Source organism: Podarcis liolepis, assembly GCF_965112155.1.
Source record: "Podarcis liolepis genome assembly, chromosome: 3".
NCBI lineage: Eukaryota > Metazoa > Chordata > Lepidosauria > Squamata > Lacertidae > Podarcis > Podarcis liolepis.
The window spans coordinates 59,185,709-59,209,286 of NC_139557.1; the positions used below are offsets into that span (position 1 = coordinate 59,185,709).

The 23,578-nt window shown below is 41.1% G+C and overlaps 1 protein-coding gene and 1 long non-coding RNA gene across 7 annotated transcripts in view; one reads left to right on the forward strand and one right to left on the reverse strand.

Moving 5' to 3' along the window:
* The window catches only part of THEMIS (thymocyte selection associated), a 61,867-nt gene extending 40,508 nt beyond the window's left edge, over positions 1–21,359 (reverse strand). Inside the window, exons 1-3 of the mRNA XM_083498003.1 lie at positions 20,521–21,359; positions 7,954–8,115; positions 2,624–3,082 (exon numbers count right to left, since the gene is read on the reverse strand). Coding sequence (XP_083354129.1) covers positions 2,624–3,082; positions 7,954–8,115; positions 20,521–20,611 — 712 coding nt within the window. The 5' untranslated portion in view covers positions 20,612–21,359. The remainder of the gene's footprint in view (positions 1–2,623; positions 3,083–7,953; positions 8,116–20,520) is intronic.
* LOC310704507 overlaps positions 1–23,578 on the forward strand; it is a 61,578-nt gene that overhangs the window by 26,217 nt on the left and 11,783 nt on the right. For 4 of the 6 annotated variants that reach the window (XR_014524819.1, XR_014524820.1, XR_014524822.1 and 1 more), the window contains exons 3-4: positions 9,979–10,045; positions 14,409–14,565. This is a non-coding gene — a long non-coding RNA (uncharacterized lncRNA). Of the gene's footprint in view, positions 1–9,978; positions 10,046–12,190; positions 13,603–14,408; positions 14,566–23,578 lie in introns of those variants that run through there. The other 2 variants (XR_014524824.1, XR_014524821.1) reach the window with 2 other exon arrangements.

A 23,578-nucleotide genomic window follows, 5' to 3' on the forward strand; every position in this document is an offset into this window, starting at 1 on the left:
TGTTCTCATAGTGGCCAACCAGATGACCTGGGGATTCCAGCAAGCAGGACCTGAACAGCCTAGCTCTGGGAATACAAGGCCATGTGGCACTCACAGCTCTGTCCTCCAACACTTCATTGCCACTTTCAGCCCTCCAACATCTGCCATCTGAGGCCACTACCTCATTCTGTCTAATGGTAGGGCTCTACCATGGTTTAACATTGGTTACAACTCATGGTTTGTCTGGAGTAAGGAAGGGAGAGAAGTTCAATTCAATTCACATTTTATTTGCACTTTCTGAAACAACATGAACTGAAACACAATCATCCTTCAAAATTCTTACTTCTCTGAATTTCGGAGCATAGTTCACTAGGCAGTTAAGGTGTAAAAATATACATGTATTAGTAAAAATAGCATGGGGAAATGCATTATATTGGGAACATTGCTTTGCAAAATGTGATACTGTGTATACAAAATGTGCATATTATTATAAATTCACACTAAAATGCCAATGCATTTTTATGGGAACTTAAAAGAAAAAAAGAAAATTGCAAACAGATATGGTAATATGGAGAACTGAACTTAAGACTGGAAAAATGAAAAAAAAAAATGAGAGAACCCAAAATTTAGATTTATCCACCCCTAGTCTGGAGGAAGCAAAACCATGAGCCCAGGTTTAGGTAATATGCTAAGTCAAAACATGGCTTGGCTTGGCTTGGCTTGGCTTATCAGAGCACAGCAGCAGAATGACTGAGGAGTGGGGAGCAGCAAAGAGCTCATGGCCTCCTCTCTAGTAGTCCATATGTTTCATAGAATCATAGAATTGGAAGGTACCCCCAAGGGTCACCCTGCATTGCATGAATGCAGGAATTGACTTAGTATTATATGTGGACCAGGACAGTGAAGCCTGCAGCATGGAATGGAGAAATGCCTAATAGAATGATGTCAGGATGTCCTTCAATAGCCACATGTTCAACGTCACCTGAACTTGGTGCCTTAAAGGAAGCAAGTGAGGCACACAGCAGTTATTCAGCCTACATGACAGCACCTTTCAGGAATAATACAGGAACAAGTTTTCCTATATATTTTCTCTACATAATAGGTTCTCCCTTTTCTTCCTGTGCACCTTTATTTACAACTCCACATCCACCCTCTATGTTTCCATATTATTTTGAGAACTGTGGCTCTTATGATCCCCACCAATACATAAGAACAGCCTTCTGGACCAGGGTAGTGGCCCATCTGTTCTAGCATCCTGTTCTCACAGGATACTGACCAGATACTTGCAGGGAACTTGCAAGCCGGATATGAGCACAGTATCACTCTGTCTACCTGTGACTCCCAGCAATTGTTATCAAGAGGCACAATGCCTCTGACAGTGAAGGTAGGCATTGACAGGCTCCATGAATTTGTCTATAAGAAAATATCTAAAAGAAAACTCTTAGCACCAAAGCTCAAGGTTAAACATAGAAAAGGGCAAAGGAGGGTGGGGAAAAGCTACACAGAGGGAACTATAAAAGAATGAGTACCAAGGAGAATGAGAGAATCTTTTCTGAGAGCATAAGAAAGTCACTTTAAAAGATCCATAGAACGCCTGAGATTTTTTTTTAAAGACCCTACTTATATCTGCTTCAGACATTTAATTTTTTAAAATAAAAATAGACCTTTGTTACATGTTCAAAAAGGACTTGTCCCCATTGGGTTAAGAAAAAGAAGGTGGGAGGGATTTTCACATCACTGCTCCCCCCCCCCATGAACAATGGATCAAAGTAAGCCATAAAACCGTCATTTATTCAAATTGTTTTAGGTCTATCAGGAGGAAGACTAGGTTAGAACTCTTCTCCCTGACATCTAGTTTTTCATTCTCAGGACAAACTTTTGCAGTTTTCCAGTTTTGTGCAAATCCAAGGAGTCAAAAGATATATAAGGCTAAGCTCCCCCATTCAGGAGCACACCTGAAATAGTTAAGAACATGGCTGGAAAATAAATGAAAGCAATTGTAAATTCTCAATACAAACTTTTCAGATTGCTCTGCAATACGTGGTGCAGAATTTTAAAATGTGGTTTACTTGTGCAGTTTTCTGGTTTTGTGCAAATCTGAGGGTTATGCTCTTCCATTCAGGAGAGCACCAGAAATAGTTAAGAACATAGCCAGAAAAGAAACAAAAGCACTTTAAGGGAAGTAGCAGGAAGTAATGATTGATCCACCCACCTAAAAACACCAAAACAAATTGTCTGAGACCTTGAGTGAAGAATTTGCAACCTAATTTCCCCCAAGTTATTGGACTATCCCGATATCAGGTATTTACAGGGCAGAAGCATCAAGACTGATGCTCTTTGAAGGTAACATTGAATGGTCCATGCAAATTAAATGAGAATGCAAACAGCTGCAAACACACAGTAAATTCTGATATGGTAAATTCAGAAGCTGTATACTGTATACACACCATAGCTTTAAAGCACATTTCCTGGGAGCAGTGGTTTATCCCCTACAAAGCTCCAATTTCCAGCACTCTACAGTTCTCATCATATTTTGGGGGAACTGCAAACTACATCTGAAACTGATCTGTAAATCTTGAAGTTTCACTTTCGAGTATGTTGTTAATCAGGCCGAGATGGTTGACAAAGACAGTAATTAACTTACATTTCATCACTGCTTGTACTTCATATATTGGTGTCAGAACAATGCAGCCATCAAAATCCACAGGAAGCAAGTTGGTAGAGTTCCTAGCTTTGCAGATATGAGTAAATGTCACTCTCCGACTTCTGCTCTTTGGGATTTTCCATTTGGCAATCTCTTTCAGGGTATAAGTCTGGTCATCTTCCCATTCATAGAAATCACCTTCTTGTGAAATTGGCAATACAAAGGCATGGAGTTGGCCATCCCTCATTAATCTACAGTGTACAGTCAATATCCCATTGCTGACTTCCACAGAGTTGAATATGATCTTCTCACCCCGTTTGATGGTCAGGTTTTCTACTTTTATATCCTTAGAGCAATAGAAGCAGGGATGTTGCAGTTGTGTTGATCCAATCAAAACTTTTTTCACAATTTCTTCAACACTAACATATGGTGTTTTATCAGCCACTATCCTGCAAAGACCTTCAAAGGAACATTTTTATTCAAGAAAGGTGCCTTGAAATGATGCAAACATAAGAAAGTATCCAATACTTAACATTTGTAGTTATAATTTCATTGGTACCCAAGAATGGGGGCATTGGTATTCATAAAATAATAACCTTGTAAAATGTTTGCAGTTCAAATTGCTAACATAATCATAGGTATCATCTGAACTCAGGATGTTTGTATAAAACCAGGGAAATGACATTTTAAAAATGATAACTACCTTTCAAAGAGCCATCTGTATTATTTCTCCTTTTATTTGTACAGAAATATGTATGTCATTTGTGTATGTGTGTCTACTTTTCTGTGTGTGAATAATTTGTGCCAAGGGGGGGGGGGAGTGGATTGTAGCACGTTTTCATGTGTGTGTGTTTTTAAATTGTATCTAGCAGCGAAAAAACTTGGTAATCTATGTATGTATGTGTAAGTATATACTGGTAATCTTTCATCCCCAGGGCCGGATTTAGATTTGATGAGGCCCTAAGCTACTGAAGGTAATGGGGCCCTTTATATGTCCAGCTGTCCTTTGTCAACAACAAATTGTTACTGTTTTTTGTGTTGAATATATGCTATATGGTCATTTATGGACCTAATAGGTATCTGAAGACATTTGCCACAGTTGCTGCTTATAGGTTTTATTCTATTTGTTTTTTATCTCATATTTTGGAAATGTACATCCAGTTTTTTCCCCTTTACATTTTTGGGCCCCCCCGAAGAGAGTGGGGCCCTAAGCTATAGCTTGTTTAGCTTATACATAAATCCGGCACTGTTCATGCCTCTTTCTGAGTTTAACTTTATATATATATATATATGGACAAAGATACAATGGACAAAGATACAAACAGATAGAAGGAGCACCTATGGGATCACCCCTCTCACCGGTCATCGCAAATTTGTACATGGAACACTTTGAAACCAATGCTTTAGACAAGTCAGAACACAAACCCAAACTTTGGCTCAGATATGTTGACGACACCTTTGTAATTTGGCCACACGGGAAAGAAAAACTAGATAGCTTCCTCACACATCTCAACAGCCTACACCCCAAAATACAATTCACTATGGAAACAGAAGCCAACAACCAACTTCCCTTCCTTGACGTCCTAATCTACAAAAAACCTGATGGCTCCCTAGGACACACTATCTACCGGAAAAAAACACACACCAACCGCTACTTACATGCACAATCACACCACCACCCTGCACAAATAAACTCCGTAGCCAAGACTCTCATCTCCAGAACCAAACGCCTGGCTGACAAAGACCACTTGACAACTGAGTTACAGAATCTCTCAAATGTGTTAATCGCCAATGGATACCAGCAAAACAGGGTTACGAAGCTAATCCAAAAAGAAACACCCCCCAAAAACCAAGACACAGAAGAAAACAATGGCATGGCCCTCCTTCCTTATATCAAGGGCACTACAGATAAAATTAGCAAAATCCTCCATAAACACAATATCAAAACAGCCTTTTGCACCAACCAAAAAATAGCCAATATCCTCAGAAACCCCAAAGATAAAATCCAGTTGGAAAACCAAGGGGTCTATGAAATACCCTGCAAAGTCTGCCCAGCCACGTACATTGGACAAACAAACAGACGAATAAATGCACGTATCGCAGAACACAAGAATGCCGTCAAAAAAGAAGAAAAAACTTCCTCTCTTTTCCAACACATGAAAGAAACAGGACACGAAATTAATTTTGCAGATTCCAAATTGCTCTTTAACATGGAACATCACCACAAGAGAATAATCATGGAAGCCATCGAGATAGAGAAACACCCTCACAACATGAACAAGCGTGACGACACGTCCCGCCTGCCAGACATCTGGAAATTAGCCCTCCCCACAAAAACCGACACCAGAACCAGAGGCACACAGAACGCCATCACCAATCAACCACACCAGACCCAAACCCAGACCCTCTCCACAGATAAATTACAGACACCATCCAGTAGCCAAACCATAGTGGCACCTCCGGATGCTGCACCCCCCTGCAATCCCTACACAGATCTGGCTGGCACAGGGCACAAAACCACAGCTCGCCCCTATACACGAAGCCAAGCCAGAGCACAACTAAGTGCAGTACAGCCATCTTCTCAGAAAAACTCTTCACAAGCTCAAGAGGTCAAGACACGAAAGCTTTAGCAACTAATCCACACCTAATGACCCACCTAAGTGGTACTCAGAATATCACTCAAGAAATCACTCAAGATATCCCTCAAGTAATTAAGGAACAAAAGAAGAAAAGGCACACTAACCTGGGAACTTCCTCTCTGCCCAGAACGTTGGAGGCTATACACCACACCCCCTCAACAGTATTTATAGGAACTCAAACACTGAGATCCTGCTCTGTTCCAGTAACAAGAAGCCGAAAGCACCAGCCTGAAGATGACGAGTGAGACCTCGTCGAAACGTCGCCTAGACACCCCAACTCTTACACGGGAAGACACCCGAAGACACCAAAACCTGCACATATATATATATATATATATATATATATATATATATATTCAGTTGTTTTCTTGGCTGCTAAAGTAGTCAGTCCTTCTCCTCCCTCCCCTTGTTTGATGGCCTGCGGAAAGGGAAGCACTTTGATGGGAGGCAATGGTGAGTGACAAGTGTTTGGTGGTTTATGGGTACTTTGATTGCAGCAATGGCTCAGAAGAGAGCTGAGCCAGTTTTTCCTGATTTTTAGAAGGAAAAGAGGAACCAGCTTTGGGATTCAACAAAATAATTGTGTTAGCCTAAGAAGACTCTTCCCCCCTGTACACGCCCTGCTCCAGAGGGTTGGATGAACCCATAGAACAAATTTCAGGGGTGCATGGTGGGAGGGGGAGGGAGAGATGGGGATAAAGTTCCTTTGCAAAAATAGAAATCCTTTTGCTGTTGGAACAATTTGCTTAGTGATATGAAGAATACAACCCATAGCTTTCAGGAGCATGCAGCAATACTGGCAGATTAAGGTCTAAGAGTCATATTAATTATCCTTTTAACAGGCACTATATTAATTTGCATACTCAGATCTAATACAGAAGTAAAAAAAAAGTGGGGAGAAGAAAATGATGGATAGCCAAACTACTAGCATGAATTTTGTGCTTAGGCAGTAGACCCACCTGGTTGTTCAGCTCTAATTGCAACATTGAAATATTACTAGATACAGCAGCTTCTGCAACTGCAGTACCTAAAGGGCATCTTTATTTCCATGTTAATCATACCCATTGGGATTGTTTTGTTAAAGCTATAACAGAAAGAAAATGCTCAGTACATATGTACATTTGGGTAGAGTGGTTTTCTCTTAGAGGAAGATTCAAAGGGAAGTTTAGAGAACATAGCAGTGGGATTTAATTTAGCTGTGCAATTAAACTATAACTTATGACTCAGCTGCACCATAACATCTCTTTTGAAGCATCTCTAACTGGAATTGCATGTTGCAGAGAAGCTGACACTGAATGCACCCATTTCTTGTCTTCTCTCTGTGTTACAAGTCGTACAAAAGCTACTCTGGACTACACACATAGCAAGAAGAAAAAATAGCAGTGTGATAATGACCTGTATTTTATTGTATTACACATCTCATAGAGGCAGAGAAAGGCAGGAGATGTAGGTGATTTTAATGCCAACATATTTTGCTTAGCATGTAGTTCCATCAGTATACTGTTGAAATTATAAGGAGTTTATTTGTTTTTGTAATCCACCATTTGTGTACAGTTATGGCATAGCTGTCAACTTACAGATTTGAAAATAAGGGACCAGCAGCCTTGAAAATAAGGGACCAGCAGCCAAAATAAGGGACCTGCGGCCTCACCTGTTCCAGGCACTCCAGTCTTCCTGTCCTCCTGCAGTCTGGTCAAACTCATGCTGGTAGCTTCGAGAACACTGTCCAACCAACTTTATAACCAGAGGTTCAACTGAATAGAATCTGAATCACATGCACCACAAGGCCTATGCAGCCTCAACTTAAGATGGCTCCCCGGCTTGGCTTTGCACTGCAAAGTTTGCAGCAGCACGTGCAACAAAATGGCGTTCAGCATTCAAAAAACCTCTCAGCTTGCATTAACTAGCCACACACAAGGCATGCAAGCCCCAGTCGTTCTTAGACTTCTTATTGGGTGAGCAACACAGTCAAACAACACAGTTGGAGCCTCCCTCCTCCCTGGCCGGCAGGGAAGGAGGGAGAGGAGCTGCTTCCTTTGAAATTTAAGGGACATCATTTAAGGGACATTTAAGGGACATCCATCAATAAGGGACAGCAGTGGGACATGGCGCTGGAATAAGGGACTGTCCCTTCAAATAAGGGACACTTGACAGCTATGAGTTATGGTTGGGTTATTGGTTTAACATTTTGTTTTTGTTGCATTTACATTTTGTGATTTTTATTATTTTGGTGTGCAGCACTTCATGCATGAAAAAAAGAAACAAATGGCACATGGTTTCCCCTATTTGTAAAGGATAATTTTGGACAACATTAAATGAAACAACGGCTGTTAATCAAGTAGAGCCTTGGGTGATTAATTCATGGGGATCAGTTTTAATCAATAAGAGGTTCAAACTGAGGGCAGCCTTGTTTATTTTATTATGCGGTAAATTTAACTGTACAGGTCATGAAATGATCTATTATACAAACTTGTTTTGCTTTAGTGTTTTTCTTTTATTCAGAGACATAATTGTGCACATTTTGTCCATCTCTAAGATTGAATAGAAAGTACCATTAATTTAAGTGCCTTCATTATAACCTCAAGCATGTTGCAAATGAAACATACTGCAATAGGTACTACAGAAGTGTCTAATTCTGTTTTTATTTACTTTTTGGTTTCCTTATCTAACCAGAAAATATTCAAACTGTACCTGGAAAATGTAAAGGTAGCTCAACTGTAGTGGAGCAGAAGCTAGCATCATCTTCACTTTCACAGTTGCTTGCCAGGACTTTCTTAACTTTTAATCCAACAACTTTAATCACATCTCCAGTTGACAAGCAGCATTCATGCCCACACTTTTCATAAATTGAACCTAAAGGAGAACATAAAGATAAACACAAATGTTTTATGGATTGTTCATGGCAGTTTACAAGCATTCTTTGTTACTCTTCCCCTCCTAGATTCCTGGTAGTTTGGTTTACCCCGAAGGCACTTGCAGCCCATCTCCCCTTCTGTGTGGGATTAAATCACATACCAGCAATTTCAGGTTGTGCCATTATAGGAGACTGCGAGGTCTTGTGCAGCAAACCTGCTACTTCAAAAGATGTTACTTTTGTTTTTTAAATGTATTTTATTCATTTTCAAATGCAAAACAACAATAAGAAAGATTACTAATAAGCAACAATCAAGTCAGCATACAGAGCCTTGACAAGAAAAATGGAACATTAGCAGAAAGTTCCATCACTTACGTTCTGATATAACTAATCAACTAAATTTGTAATTCCATAATATTTCTTGTTACCATGTTCAAAGATCTAACTTTTTGATAAGGAAAGTGGCAGGAAAATGTACTGGGTAGTGTGGGTTAACATCTGCTTGAACACGACATCATCCTGGCAAACAAATTGGGATGAATGCGCAAAAAATAGGGCACCTATTTATTCAGTACCCATGAATATCAAGGTAAGTTAGAACATAAACAGCATTTCGAAACTTGCTAGTAGTCCATCTTCTTAGTTCTGAAAGTGTGAGGAGGAGAGAAAGTGCAAGCTTCTCCGACATATTTTCTTCAGTGTAGCTAGTATCTAGTTCAGAATTGGAACTACCGGTATTTATCCACACAACCTGCTTCCAGTCCATTTCCTTTCTTCTCTTCATCATGGATGTAGGAACCAAATATTTTTAGCCAAAGTGCTACATGTTTTCCCCAAGTTTGCTTGATTTCTGGGTTTTTTTGAATCTCAGTTCTATGATATAAGAACATAAGAAGAGCCCTGCTAGATCAAGACACAGGCCCACCATCGTGTTCTCACAGTGGCAAAGCAGATGCACAATAAAGCCTGCAAGCTGACTAGGAACCGGGGTTCCTCCCTAATGGCTTAAGAACTATTGACCCAGTAAGATAGAAGTGAAGCAAAAACAGATGCATCCACACATAACAACACAGTAACCGCCAATAGGGAATCAGTCTCTAACTGCTGCTAAAGAGATGAGTGCTGATTGGAGTAAATTAAAAAGGATGGTAGGCAGGTGGAGGTGGGGGTGAGTGACACACCCCCTAAGGATTGTCTGCAGCACTGGTTTTATCACTTGTGATGTGTGTTATAAGCATTCCTCATCATCAAAGGGCATTTTGTCTTGCATCTCAGAAGTTACATCCTGTTATTCTGTTTCTGTTGCCTTGTACTCTGCTATGCTGAATGATCTCATAGTATTTGTGAAGGCCTGATCAGTCATGAATTTACTGGTGGATTCTCCTTCACTGGAGGTTTTTAAGCAGGAGTTGGATTGCCATCTGTCTAGAATTCTTTAATTGTGATTCCTGCATTGCAGGAAGTTGGGCTAGATGACCCGTGGGTCCCTTCCAGCTCCACAATTCCATGTGCCATTCAACACAGACAATCCTTGTCCATGCCACTTTGCCTGCTGACAAACATTTTGGAATGGTATGCTCTGTGACAAGTGGTATCAATGAACTGAATAAATATTCTTGTCCGTTAATCATCTGCAGCATCTAAATAAGCTGATTCTCAGAAGATGCAATATGACAGGCTTCTGGGAAAGTTGCCTAGCCAGGTGTGCAGTTAAGCATCACTTTTCACCTGATGCTCAGTCAGGGCTCCAGCCAACTGCCCTCCTCTTAGGTTCCTTCCCTCCTCCCAAGTTGTGAGGAGTTGTTAAGTCTCCAGGTCAAGAGCTTTATCATGTCTCAGCTGTTTCTTTTCTGCTTTCTCAGGCCAGGGAGAAGAAGTTGCTTGCTGGCAGGCCCTGTTGACTGGTGCCCCAATTCTGCCTCAAAGCAGGTGGGAAACACAGGGTCCAGCAGAGAAGGCCTCTCCTCCTCCCAGAGGGGAGGGGTTGTGAGCCGGAGCAGCCTCCCGCAGGGGCAGGGAGGCGTATTTGGCTCCCTGCTCTTGATTGCTTCTGCTGCTGCAGCCAAACCTTCCAGCCAACCAATAGGGCTGGCTGGTGGGTGGGGCTAGCCACGTTTAAACAGCTACGGTAGCACTCAGCTCCCTAATTTTTTTTAAAAAAAACCAACACAACAAAATAGTTTGAGAAACACAAACTTTCCTGACATCCTAGAGTGTACAGAGTTTTGAGTTATGAACCTTTTTTCTTTAAGCCTGTGAAAAGTAAGGAGTCAAAACAACCCATTGCTAGTAGCAGGTAATACTCAATGCATCTCATGGCATATGTGTGGGTAGAAGGCCATTTAGCAGCTACTCATATAAATGGACCATTTTTATCTCTTCCAGGTGGGTGATAGGAAACACAGCCACTGCTGTCCACAACATTCCAATTTCCTTTATGCTACCTGCAGCAGAAAGACAGAAAAAACCTAGACTGACCCTGCCCAGAAGTTCTTTTCCCTGCCTACTTTCCCTAGAATGCAAGGAAAAGTCTGGAATGTTCTTTGCAGACAGACTTATATCTCTCTGAGCTATTTCAAGAGTGGAAAGTAGGGAGAGGACTGGCAAGAGGCACATGGTTTCAGTGGGTACTTGCACATGCCTAGAAAAGTAAAGAGTGGGCAGAGTTCAGTCTTTCAAGATTTATTTTGTTTCTTCCTAGAACCCTGAGAGTCACCAGAAGCAGTCAGTTGCAAAAGAGTGCTGGAATTTGTTTTGAGTGCCAGACCTGAGCTCCCAGTTGCCATTGTTAAACATCAGGGAGTCAGGAACCCTTGCCAATCTGCTTCAGATCACCCAAAAGTTGATCAGGAAATCCTGAATGACCAGTTCCTGGCATGGTAATGACTTAGAAGGCAATGGCTTACGTATAAAGGAAATAACACCTTTTGCCACAAGTGAAGAGATTTGCAAACAGCGCTGCTTCAAGGCAAGCAGAAGTTTCCAACTTGAGGGAAGCTAATCTGGGTCAAGGGCAATGGAACTTACTGAAACTGAATGTTGTTGGTCTCAAGAAAGAATGGAGTGTGCTACTAGGGGTCAAGTCAAACTGCCATGTTAGAAGCACTGAAGCGACCTCCCTGGGGCACAAGCCTGGCCAGTGTGTATGGTGGTTCTGAGCTACCCACACAACAAGAACCCCCTTCTGACATTGCTGATGTGGTCCAAAGGAAAGCAGAGCAATACGTTTGACACCAGCTTGGCTGCAGGAATTGTCAGGAGGAGGCATAACAAGGTGCCACCCCAAGGACTCCACTTAGGATTTGTGTAGGGTTTACTCTTAAGCCTTTGCTTTTAAGGTGGCAAAGGTTCGCACTCTCTCCCCGTTAACTCCTTTCTCCCATCATAATCAGCAGGCATAAGAGGGGAAGGCGATGCCATGGAGTGGGAACAGTTTTCAGCTAAATGGCCACTTCCCCTTGTGGAAAACCTTATTGGGGCCATAGGTAAAAAAAGAAAAAGGTAAAGGTAAAGGACCCCTGGATGGTTAAGTCCAGTCAAAGATGACTATGGTGTTGTGGCGCTCATCTCGCTTTCAGGCTGAAGGAGCTGGCGTTTGTCCACAAACAGCTTTCCGGGTCATGTGGCCAGCATGACTAAACTGCTTCTGGTGCAACGGAACACCGTGCCGGAAGCCAGAGCATAAAGAAACACTGTTTACCTATTTATCTACTTGCACTGGCGTTCTTTCATACTGCTAGGTTGGCAGGAGTTGGGACAGAGCAACGGGAGCTCACCATGTCACAGGGATTTGAACTGCTGACCTTCTGATCAGCAAGCCCAAAAGGCTTAGTGCAGGCATGTCCAAAGTTCGTTTTGGGGGTCTAATTCGGCCTCTTTAGCAGTTTATGGTGTAAAATCCTAAAAAACCCCTCAAAAACTTCAACCTTAAAAAAAGCTCAATAATTTCAATCCTAAAAAAGTGCAACAACTTTGGTCGGCCTTTTGGCTGGCCCTCACGGCCCTTCACTTAATCAAATCTGGCCCTCTTTGAAAAAAGTTTGGACACCACTGGCTTAGTGGTTTAAACCACCTGCGTCCCTGCTATTGAGGCCATATTCCAGTGGTGGTGGGGCAGATCAAAAGTGGTAGGCTGTATCAGGAGTTGACTCTTACTATTTTGTATTTCAGCCTCGCAAAATCAGAGGTTTCGACACCACCCCCACCTTATGTATATTTATGAAATAATTGGGACCTGAATTTCCCTATTTTCCTTTACCTCTTTTTCTCTTTTGTATTCTGTCTATCACCCGCATGTTACTCCACCCTATATATGTGTTTATTTATTACCTGCAAAAATTTCCTACATGCATACATACTGCAGATGTGTTTACAGAGCCTCATCAGTGATCCTGCCAATTCAGAAATGTCTATTAGACTGTATGCCATTATTTTACATTTTAAACTGCCTTGAGTGCAGAATTGACACATTGCCCATTACCACATGTGTGGTAAGTAAATACAAATGACATTATTTATGGAAATGTAGCCCATCTTCTCAAGTGTGGTACAGAATGTCCTGGATCAAGCTATTCATTTCAGCCAAGAAACAAAGTAATTTGAGCCGCCTGTAATCAAGTCATTTCCCTGGTATTGCTGACAAGGACTGAGATCAAGTGACTTTTAAGATAACCCCTCATTTCCAGTAATACGTTAGGGTCTCTGCAATGCATGTAAGAATCAAAAGCACATTGCTGGAGTAGATTATGCTATGCACCATATTTCACAGTGTATGCAGAGAATAAAATGTAATGCATTCCTCATTGTCATCATGCAAAATTTCCTGTGTTTTTCTGCACAAAGAAAGCATGAAATCCATCAAAGACATAAAGGTAATTAAGCAGAAATACTGATTCTTCCTTTCAACTGAAGAAAGATGTTGCATACTCCTCTTAGAGGAAACTGGAATAATGCAGTCTATTTACTAGGATCAAACAATGCCCCTGAAGGCTGGAATTAAAGAACTTAGATGCCTTTGAATCCACCTTTTTGAGATTGCTACTTTGTTCAATAAGAACTACATTTATATCCCTTTACAACCTCTTTCCTGATTTTTTAAAAACAAATCCACATTAGCCACTGCTGTGATCACATCAAAGCAACCAAACAGTTAGTTCAATAGCTTTTCCCTCTGATTCTTCTAAAATGTTAAATGGGTGCAGGGTGGGAGAGAGAAATATTATGGTGGTTTCTTTTTATGAGATTTTCCTGTCATTAAGTCTCCCAGTAATATTTTACTTTACCTGAAAGATAACACTGTAAATTTTAGAAAGTTTGTATACTACATGAGAGGAAACAACAAGTTGTGCAGTCATCACTGCATTATGACAGAATGATGGAGGTAAATATAAAGAAGTGAAAACAATGGGTTTTAAAATACATTTATTTAATGCTCTTTTTAGTTTGAGAAGATGTACTTTTGCAACGCAGGGATCTTTTAAGTAAAGGTATAGATTATCATTTTTTAAGCACTCATACTGCAATTCTTCATGTTTACTCAGAAGTAAATTCCATTGAATTCAACCCTATATATAGTACCCTGAAGAAAGATCAATCCTCAAAACTAGAGTGTAAAATACTAAAGTTACCATCCAGTTTACAGCTGCATGATGATGATTTATTCTCCTGTTTACATCCAGTGTGCTCCCACCCCACATTTTGTAGTGCCCCTCATCTGATACTCAAACTGGGAGTCACAGGTACCAACCCAACCCCCAACATTGTCTGATTCACTCCAAACTGGTGCCAAGGTTCTGCAGTCGATTGGCAGCATCTCTCTCCCCTCCTCAAACAAAAACCCTCAGTAATTGGTCTCAAGGATCATAGGTATCACTCCAAAACCCAACATTATCTGATTCACTCCAAAATTTGGGGGTTTTGTAGTTAACAGAGGTTTCCAGTGATGTTCTTAAATCCTGCAAAGGATTTTATCCCTTAATAAAACATTCACTGCTGCAATGCTAGAGCTGCAGGGGTCCTCCTCCAAGCCCCCAGAACCAGAGTGGGTGGTAGCAGTGCAGCTTGGACTCCCCTCCCCCCACATCCCTGTTCCCCATCAGCTCAAGAACAGTGGCCCTTTAAACAAAAAGGGAAATCTCAGAAACCTTGACACCTGCATGGCTCAGGGGCTTCATGAATCCCAGCTGCTGTATATTGCATTTACTTTCCAACGCCAACACCTGCTGCTGTGTCTTCTGCAGCTTGTTCCTTGCCATTCCTCCACTGCTAGTTGTGTCCCTTCCTGTTTTTCTAGGAGTTTGTTCCCTTGTGCTCAGTGGAACTTATGTGATTGCAGCCTCCACGAAGGCATCTTCCCAGTGAGTGAATGGATCGGGTTGAAACAAGCCATATCACCTGGACCTTCAGCTTCCGATGTACAAACATACGCAGAGGGAGCTCCCTTTGCGAAGGTTAGTACTGTACATATCTGTTAGCTGACTGCTTTTTGTTCAGGACATCCAGGTTTTGCAAATACCTACCCAGTCCTTAGAAGAAACAAGAGGCATAGATTTATCTCTCCACATGCAATAGTAAAACTTTAAATGTCAAGAGCTTTAAGCTATTTCTATCCTAGGCAAATCCTTTAAAAATCACTTCTGCTGTTTTTTTGATTTATTTCTCCCCTGATGGGTTTATGGCACTTTCTGCTGTTTCTCATTTATCTGGCGGGTTTGAACTTTGCATGCAGTGACAGAGCTTTGATGTAAGTGCCATCATTTTACAGGAAAGAGTAAGTTGACACCTCCGAAGCTTTTTATTTTAGAAAAAGAAACACCTTTTTGTTTGTTTGTCTTGCTTCTCAACTTCAGAATTAGCTGGCATTAAACATCATCCTTAAGTAATGTATAAGTGAATTAACCCCCTTCTGCTCCTCGCCTGCGTGTTCCCTTTGTCAAGATAGGGCCTATATTGCAGATCCGGAAAGGTCTGACTAAATTAGACTAATTTTATACAAGCAACTTGTTCAGGTTGCTCAGTTTCAGATGGCTGAGAGGGCAGATGGAAACCAAGAGATGCATAGGAGTGGGGTCAAGGGATAACATTATAGGACTCATAGAAAACATTAGTCATTTTGGAGCTGGGAGGTGTGGGTGAGGTGAGATAAGGAATCAGCAGAATGTGGGACAGTATTATGACATTTTGCAGCAATTTGTGACCTTTTGTTGTGGGATAACACCTTTCTTAAAGCAATGTGTTCTTGAAACCATGCAAAGTTTGCCACCGCAGAATTGAGACTCTGCTGATCAATTATATTTTACAACCCCCCCCCCACAAAACAGTTACTGAACTAAGCAATAAATAGAAGAAACATTTGCCGTTTACCGTATTTTATTCTGTTGGAAAAGTTATTTGGCACATAGAGAAGTAAACATTTAATTCAATAAACTGTGCGGCCTGTTTGTATGACTCCAACCCTTGAGAAAACATTAGATGACATAATATGATATTTAATTAATTTCAAAATGGCCTTGGTTTTTCTTTTTTAAGCTAAAATATTTTTAATAACCTGAAAGAGGAACTTTTAAACATTCTCTGCAGCCCAGTTAATTATTTGTATTTCATGTCTTTTGAACTCAGTTGGAACTAGAACAATTTTAATCTTCACGCTAACTGGATTATAAACCTTGCTCTCTATTTTGTTAAGCACACATTTTATTCTTGTACCTATTGGTCTTCATTCCAATAGTCTGGAGTCTGATTATTTGCCTGCAATGGACACCATCAGCCTGAACAATATTTATAATTATCTTTCTCTTCCCAGAGGAATTTTGTGGCTGCTCCTCTGTGTGTGTTCGCGTGTGTTTTTAGATTAGTTTTACCTCCTATACCTGCCACTTTTTTCTTCCTGCTGTTTAATTTTGTTGTTGATTGTTTATTTTTTGTTCTGTTAAAACTGTTGTAAGCTGCCCTGAGCAGAGCAAAGGAAAAGCAGGCCATATTACATAAATGCTAAAAGCATTTTGATGCAAATGATACCATTTTACATGAAAACAACAACAAAAAAGGTTAAAACCTCCATCAGCATTCTGTCACTTATTTTCACGTTTAAGCCTGACAAGATATTAGGCATTCCACATGTTGTTAATACTAATTTGTATTTTTCATGCATATGGATCTATGCAATATTCATAATTGCAACAGAAGTAGGTTTATGTCTTGATAGGAAACTGTCCTGATTTTTCCTTCCTGACAGACAACCAAGGGAAAACTTTTTTCCTAAATAATTGGAATCTGATTGTGGAAAGCAATTGAGGTTTGCTTGGGGGTTGGGTACTGGTTGTTGCACATTTTTATTTATTTATTTCTCTTCTTGCATACCAGTTTTAATAATAATAATAATAATAATAATAATAATAATAATAATAATAATAATAATATAAAAAACGACATCCAGATTAAGAGTTCAGAAGCCTCTTCAGTATTTTGTGGCCTTTTGGTTGGCCCAATAAAGATAGTGCCTTACTCTGGATTTTGGAAAAGTAAAAAACTGGATTACTTTTATCCAGACTGTTTGCAATGACAGACCTTGGGGTCTCAAATTTTGTGCCCCCTGCCTCTCGTGCTCCATTCTAAGTAATAGTTGTGAAGTCCCCTGCGTTGTTCCCAAGGCTCTGCATCCAGTGCAACTAAACCAGTCGCATGCCCTTAAATGTGCCTCTGCTTTTTGGCTCTTTGTCCCTGTGTATGCACCTAGGAAACCTTCATATTGTTGTTGTATTTTCTTAGTGAGTATGGATGGATGGATAGATAAATAGATAGGGTTTTGTGGGCAAGCCACTTCCTCTTTCATGTGAAATTACATGATGTCCAAGTTTAAGGCCCAGTTTACGAATTAGATAATCTTATATAGTCCATTTTTACCAATGCTGTGTCTACATGTTCACAGCATGTGTAATATGAATTATTTCAATAAATGGCTCTGGGCAGCTCCACATTTCTCTAGGGAAAGATTACACCTTTTTGCTTCCCTGCCACTGGTTCAATTAACCCAGCAGAAAATTAAATTTACTTTCCCCATGGAAATTTTTTGTATTGATATTTTTAAAAGGCATCTTCCTTCAGTGAAGAGATATTGAAACATGTACCCTAATCTCTACAAAATCACTGAGCATACTATGTGCTTAGACTGCTAAATGTCAATATTTACTAAAATATTTTAGAAGAGAAGATATAGCGGAGTTTCAATTTATGTTAATCATATTTACTTTTTTATTGTTAAATACCTTGTTCAGTTGCTGATCAGAAAGTAACTAACAAATTATTATATTTGAGAAGCCTCTTTTCGTAGTTGCTTCTCCTACTTCCTCCTCTCTCTTTCCCACAAAGTTATAATGGCGCTCAGGCTACAGTAATGGACAGTAGGTTTCTTGGCCAGGTCTGCTGGGCCCTCTCATTCCTGTGTTGTATAATATGGGTGGGCGGAATGAAGGTTGGGATCTACTAGAAGTTGTGTGAGTGCTTTGCAGAGTAGATCGGCAAGGGTTTCTGACTCCTAATTGTTTAACAACAGATATAACAAAATGGCTTTGTTTTGTTTCCTATATTATGCTGCTGAAATGAAGACCAAGAGCCGTTTTTGCATCTGTTGAAGGATGGTGAGCATAGCTCAGTTCTAACACTGAAAACAAATTCTGGGGCTCAGAAAGTGTGCTCTTTGTTTCTAACTGTATGTCTTTTTTTGCACCTGGTTATCTGGTTGGCAGATCTTGAGGGTTCTAGTAAAAGAAAACAGAGCAGATCTGACAAGCTTTAAAGCCTGCTCCCCCCATTTTAAATCATAGAAGAATGTAGAATGGGGGAGAAAAATGTTACTCGTATGCTTCAAAAGTGAAATAATGTACATTGTCTAAAATTACCTCGTGCAGACCCTCCAAGTGTCTCTATTTTCCAGGGACAGTCCCATATTTACAGAAGTCATCCCTGTTTCTGATTTGATCCTGGAATATCCCACTTTCCTTCAGACATCCCTATTTTCACCAGAGAAGTGTTGGAGGGTATGGTAGTGGCATGGAATGCATGGAAAAAATCTCTTGAGAATCTCGTTGCTTCCCCGCCTCTTCATGCTTTACATGAAAATACAGTATAAACCTCAACATATGCTATTAAGCTTTAACCTGTGTTTGAAAACGAGGTCATATCTTGATAGAGACTAACAGTTGTTCACCTGCTAAACATCAACACTGCACAGAGGACAATATTTCCGCAGATTTTTTAAAAATAAAGAGCATACCACTACATTTTATGGTCAGTGTTCATAGTAACTGAAGCAAACATGGGCTTCGAACAAGATAGAACAGTGAGAAATTATATTAGAAAATATAGTTTCTGGGGCCTTCCTTTTATTCTGATGTGGTTTTGTGGTATTCTGAGTAGAGCATTCTGTAAAACATTACGGTCAGCGATGGTGAGTACTAAAATACAATATGGAACGAACAAGGTATGATGTTAGTTTCCTCGCAATAGTGTTGTATATGTGCATTCAGTTTGATGCAAAAAGCACTGTTGGTTCCATAGCCTCTATTCTTTTTGTCTCGGTGATCTCCAACTTTGCACAGATAAGGAGGACCACAGTTGGTGAGCAATCATTCTCCAAATGCTTTCCCCATAATAAAGACACCAAAAGCAATGTTGGAGCAAGGCACACAGATTACAGTAATGTTGCACTGATGAAAATTTAATGCCAAAGCAGTTACCGCCTCTCTCCCGGCCAACAGCTCCCTTATTTAAATGGTGTGGGTGAAAGCATAGACACAGTGAAGGGAACAAAAATGTAAGTGGAATAGCTGCTTCCCCACAACCAGTTTGATGTGGCCTGCTGCAGACCCATTCTTAGTCTCCAGGCCACCCTTCTGAGAATTGCTTCCTATTTTGTGTCATTTGTGCATGAAAGAGGGAGATGGGGCAGTGAGTGAGATGGGTGACTTGGCTGCTACACTGTGGGTGGGAAGCCTTGCAGTGATCCATAGGACAGGGAAAGAGAAGAGAAGGCAGAAGAAGAGATAAGACAGATCAAATAGAAAAACCAAGAATGGCCTAAACTGTGGGTGGCTAACCTAATCCATCGTCAACACTTGGAAGGCAACATGTAAAAGTGGGCATGGCAAAAATAGGGATGCATTTAGTGGGGTCTTGGAGGAAATATATCTTTTTATCTGGCTTCATGACACCACAGAAGGGGACCCATGGGAGCAGTCAATTTTCATAAAGCGACAGATTTGGTTGGGGTCTCAGGGGCCTACAAAATATCACTTGTGATGGGCAGGCATGGCCTTCAGACTGTGGGTTGCAACCTTGATCTAAACTATCATTGTTAGACACTTCTCCCACCCCAATAATCAGTGCTATAAAACCTAATGATACCAATGATCTTTTGAAGGATGCACATTTTATTCCAAGTACTGAATGCAGAGATCCAGACGTGGGAACTGTATACATAGCACCTTTGGAGGTTCCCATTTCTTTTGTGCATTGCTTTTCTTGGATATGGGCCTTAATGAATTGTCTGACAATTGCTCATCTTCATCATATATCTGAAGCTCTATGATGGCACTTTAACAGTTCCTGGAGAGAATCCTGGGCACTGTAGTTGGTTAGGAGTGATGGAATCTGTACCGTTGTGAGGTCAGCACCATTAGCAAACTACAATTCCCAGGATTCTCTTCATGACTTTTAAAGTAGTACAATCCTGCTTTAAAAATATGTTGTGGATGTGACCTTAATGTCTCATTTCATGGAATATTTGAATGCAATACTAACCACACACACACCGGCCAATGCTGATGGCTAGGGGTGGGGGGTAGTTTAGTAGGGCACATAGGTCTCTGTCTGTCCACCTCCACCAGTAGAGAACAGCACTCTTGATATGCCATGATGGGTCCAGTTAGGATGGGGGGGGGGCAGAAGATTTAGATCCAATGGACCCAAAGCCCTGTGTATCCTTCACAGGACCCAGTCCTTAGGCTCATCAGTTACAATAGCAAACCTGTAAACAGAATCACATGCCCCCCCAAAGATATGAGCCCAGATTCCTTGGGATGTGGCAATAGATCTGCACTCATCTGAGCCCCCAAAGTTGGATTGCTCTACCTTAATAGCTTATGTATGAATGCTGGCTACGTCAAAAACCTGCCCTGCATTATATTTGATTCTTATTTACCATGTTCTTACAGCACAGGGTCAGCCTCCTCTGCAACTGCTTCTCTATATCTATCTTTAATATGTACTATAAGCGAACTTGCTAATGATGGCTGAATGTCATTCTCTTACAGCTCCTAGCTGTTTGAATACATTCCAGACACAGAGCTAAAACCATAGTCACCACTACGTACACCCAGCTAGAAATATTTTCTTAGAACAAACCTCACCTTCGTCATAAAAGCCAGACTGGATTTGCAGAATCCGAGGGAGAGAGTTTGGATCCAAGGAATGGATGAAATTCTTCAAGCTTGAGGCCATGGTCCGTGCAACAGCTTAAAAAAAAAAAAGGATTTAAACAGAAATACCTGGTAGGATGCTCTCTGTTACCTCTTGCACATAGAAGAAGAAAGGCCTGCAAAATCTGAAGCAAGCTTTCTGTGGAAAGAGAGAGGTTCTTGAGCTTTCTCAGAGTGAAGACCACTTCCTCTGACTTCACGTTGGGTTGGTGGAAGGCAGTCATAGGAAGCTAAGAGAAATGCACAGCAGCACCTGGCTATATACTAGCTTGTGCTTGTGCCATTTTGGGCTACAGGAAATACAAAATACAAGTGGGTTTATGTCAGTGATACAGAAAAGGTGGCGACAAAAGAACTTGCCAACTAGGATATGGTTTGGTACTTAATGCAGCTGCAACGATACACACACAACAATAATATCTTGTCTTAAACCTTTGATAGTTTGACACTGAACCTCTGGAACATTAAAAAGTACTGTTTTTTCTTCTTTTTAAGGAAGCCACAAACTGTCTTTGAACAGATGAAATGAAACTGTTTTGCTGCTGTTGTTTTGCAGAATTCATAAGGGAAGTGAGATAGTTTGAAGGGAAGGTGCCATCTATAACCTGCAGTGGCTAGTCAAAAGTAGCAGGAATGTTTGTGTGCACACAATGGGCAGCTGATGAGCACGCAAAGGGTGTAGCTGATGAGGGGGTCTAGCTTGTGTATCCTTGTGACGCACCCTGTCATTTCACCACATGAGGGAAGGTCGCTTTGACCTCTGGAATGTTGTTTTGTTGGCTGTGTAGACCAGGCCCATTCTGAAGGCTCTGAATTGTTTTGGTGAGAAAAGGAGGCTTCCTGGTGCAGAAGTAACTGTTGGGGTCAGTTGGTAACGTTACAAGGTAGATCTGAATGTTGTAGCAGTGATCGTTGCTTGGAGAGGATGGGGGGCAAGGATAAATGAGATGATTCTGAAGGAAGTGGGTCAAAAAGGGAAGTGAGATGGTTAGCTCAGATTCAATTATATATGCCTGAAAATAGAGGAATAGCGCACTATCCCACTTGAAGCACTGGTAATGACATTTTAGTTCAAGGGGGCAAAACACACACACACACACACACACACAGAGAGAGAGAGAGAGAGAGAGAGAGAGAGAGAGAGAGAGAGAGTATTTTCTTTTCTTCGATCTCATATTGACAAGAAGCAGATCCTGGGAGTCCCATATGGTTGGTCCATGAGGCAGTTGTTTCCCATCTCAGACAATTATTATGGAAATGCAGCTCTCACATATTGCAGAAAGGGGGAATTGAGATGATCATTAGTTTGCAGCACTTTCTATATGAGGAAAGGCTAAAGGCCATGATCTCAATGCTTACTCTTTATTGACAGCCTGGGGAGCAGGTTGTGCATGTTGTTTTCTAGTCTGAGGGAATGAATGTGCAGCACCTTTGTGTATGTCTGAATTTTCCCTGTTGTATCCGAGTGCTTGAATTTGATAAGCTTCCCTGCATTGGCTTAAAAGAAAACCAGCTTTTTATTTTCGTCAAAACACAAACCAGCATGAGTACTTTGGACAAAGTTTATAAGAGCCTGCTAGATCAGATCGATGGCCCACTTAGTTCAGCCTCCTGTTCTCACAGTGGCTGACCAGATGCCTGTGGAAAGGTGGCAGGCCAGATATGAGCACATCACTCTGCCCACCTGCAATTAGAAGTCTCCAAAGGACAGTATATCCGGAATAGTTCAACTGTTTCGGAATAAAGTTTTCATCAGTGAATAATTATCAATGAAATAATTCATACTAGTGGGGATCATGCTAGTGGATCAGTGCTCCGAAACAGTTGAACTATTCCAGATATACTGTCCTTTTGAGACTTTTGTGAGACGTCCTCCTTTGAGAGTCGGCTTGGCATTCCTCGCTATTCATTGATTTGTTTGATTCTTTGTTTGACTCTGAGATATATAACAACTTGTAGTTACTTGTATATTTTGTGAGATGTGTTGTATGATATATACATCATTTTGAAGTGCCTTATTTGTATATTTTGAATGACATCATAACCAGTTATATATACACTAACAGTTATTAGCCAGCGTGTTGCGTTTGCATTTTTGTAGATTGTTACATTTTGCAACACAGGGGTTTGTGTTTGTTCACCTGCAATTCCCAGCAGATGTGTGTAGGTAGCAGAGCTGGCTCACCCATGACACAGGATAAAGTGCCCGCCTCAGGCGACGGAAGTACAAGATGTGGCACACCTGCTGCGGCCAAGAGGGTGGTTGGTGTATTAGTGTATGGCATTGCTACTCGTCTTCCCTGCCCTTGGGTGGAAAAGCTGAGAAAGCAGCAATACTTTAAGGAGTACCCCGGCTCCTGCAGAGTTCAGTGAGAGCAAGCGTGGGGTGGTGGTGGTGGAAGAGGGGTGTGACACGGCAGGCCAGAAGATGACAATTCCCATTTCACCTCAGGTGGCGGGACCAGGCCACCCCTGAAAGCTCTAATGGATTCAGTCCTGATTTGGGGGCATACACCAAGATTTATTTTCACCAAAGGAATATGTTTTGAATGTATGGCTTATGTGGGTAGTGCAGTTTGTTGATTTCTTGCCTTCGGCTAACTGTCTTAAATCACAGGTGCCTGTTGATCATCTTAAGTGATCCACTTGTGGTTGAATAGCAGCCCACATGATGCATCTGCACTAGACTGGGATGAAGCTCGTATCAAACTCGTTACTTGGTAGAAATGCAGGCACGTTTGTTTTTTAAAGACCAGAGCAGAAACATAACTGGTCAGAAAAGATATACAGGGGTACCTTGGATCCTGAACACCTTGTTGCTTGGACATTTTGGCTCCCGAACATTGCAAAGTGAATGTTCCAGTTTGCGAATGTTCTTTGGAACCTGAACATCCAACGGGCCTTGTGCAGCTTCCGATTGGCTGCAGGAGCTTCATGCAGTCAATCAGAACCTGCACTTTGGTTTCTGAACGTTTTGGAAGTGGAATGG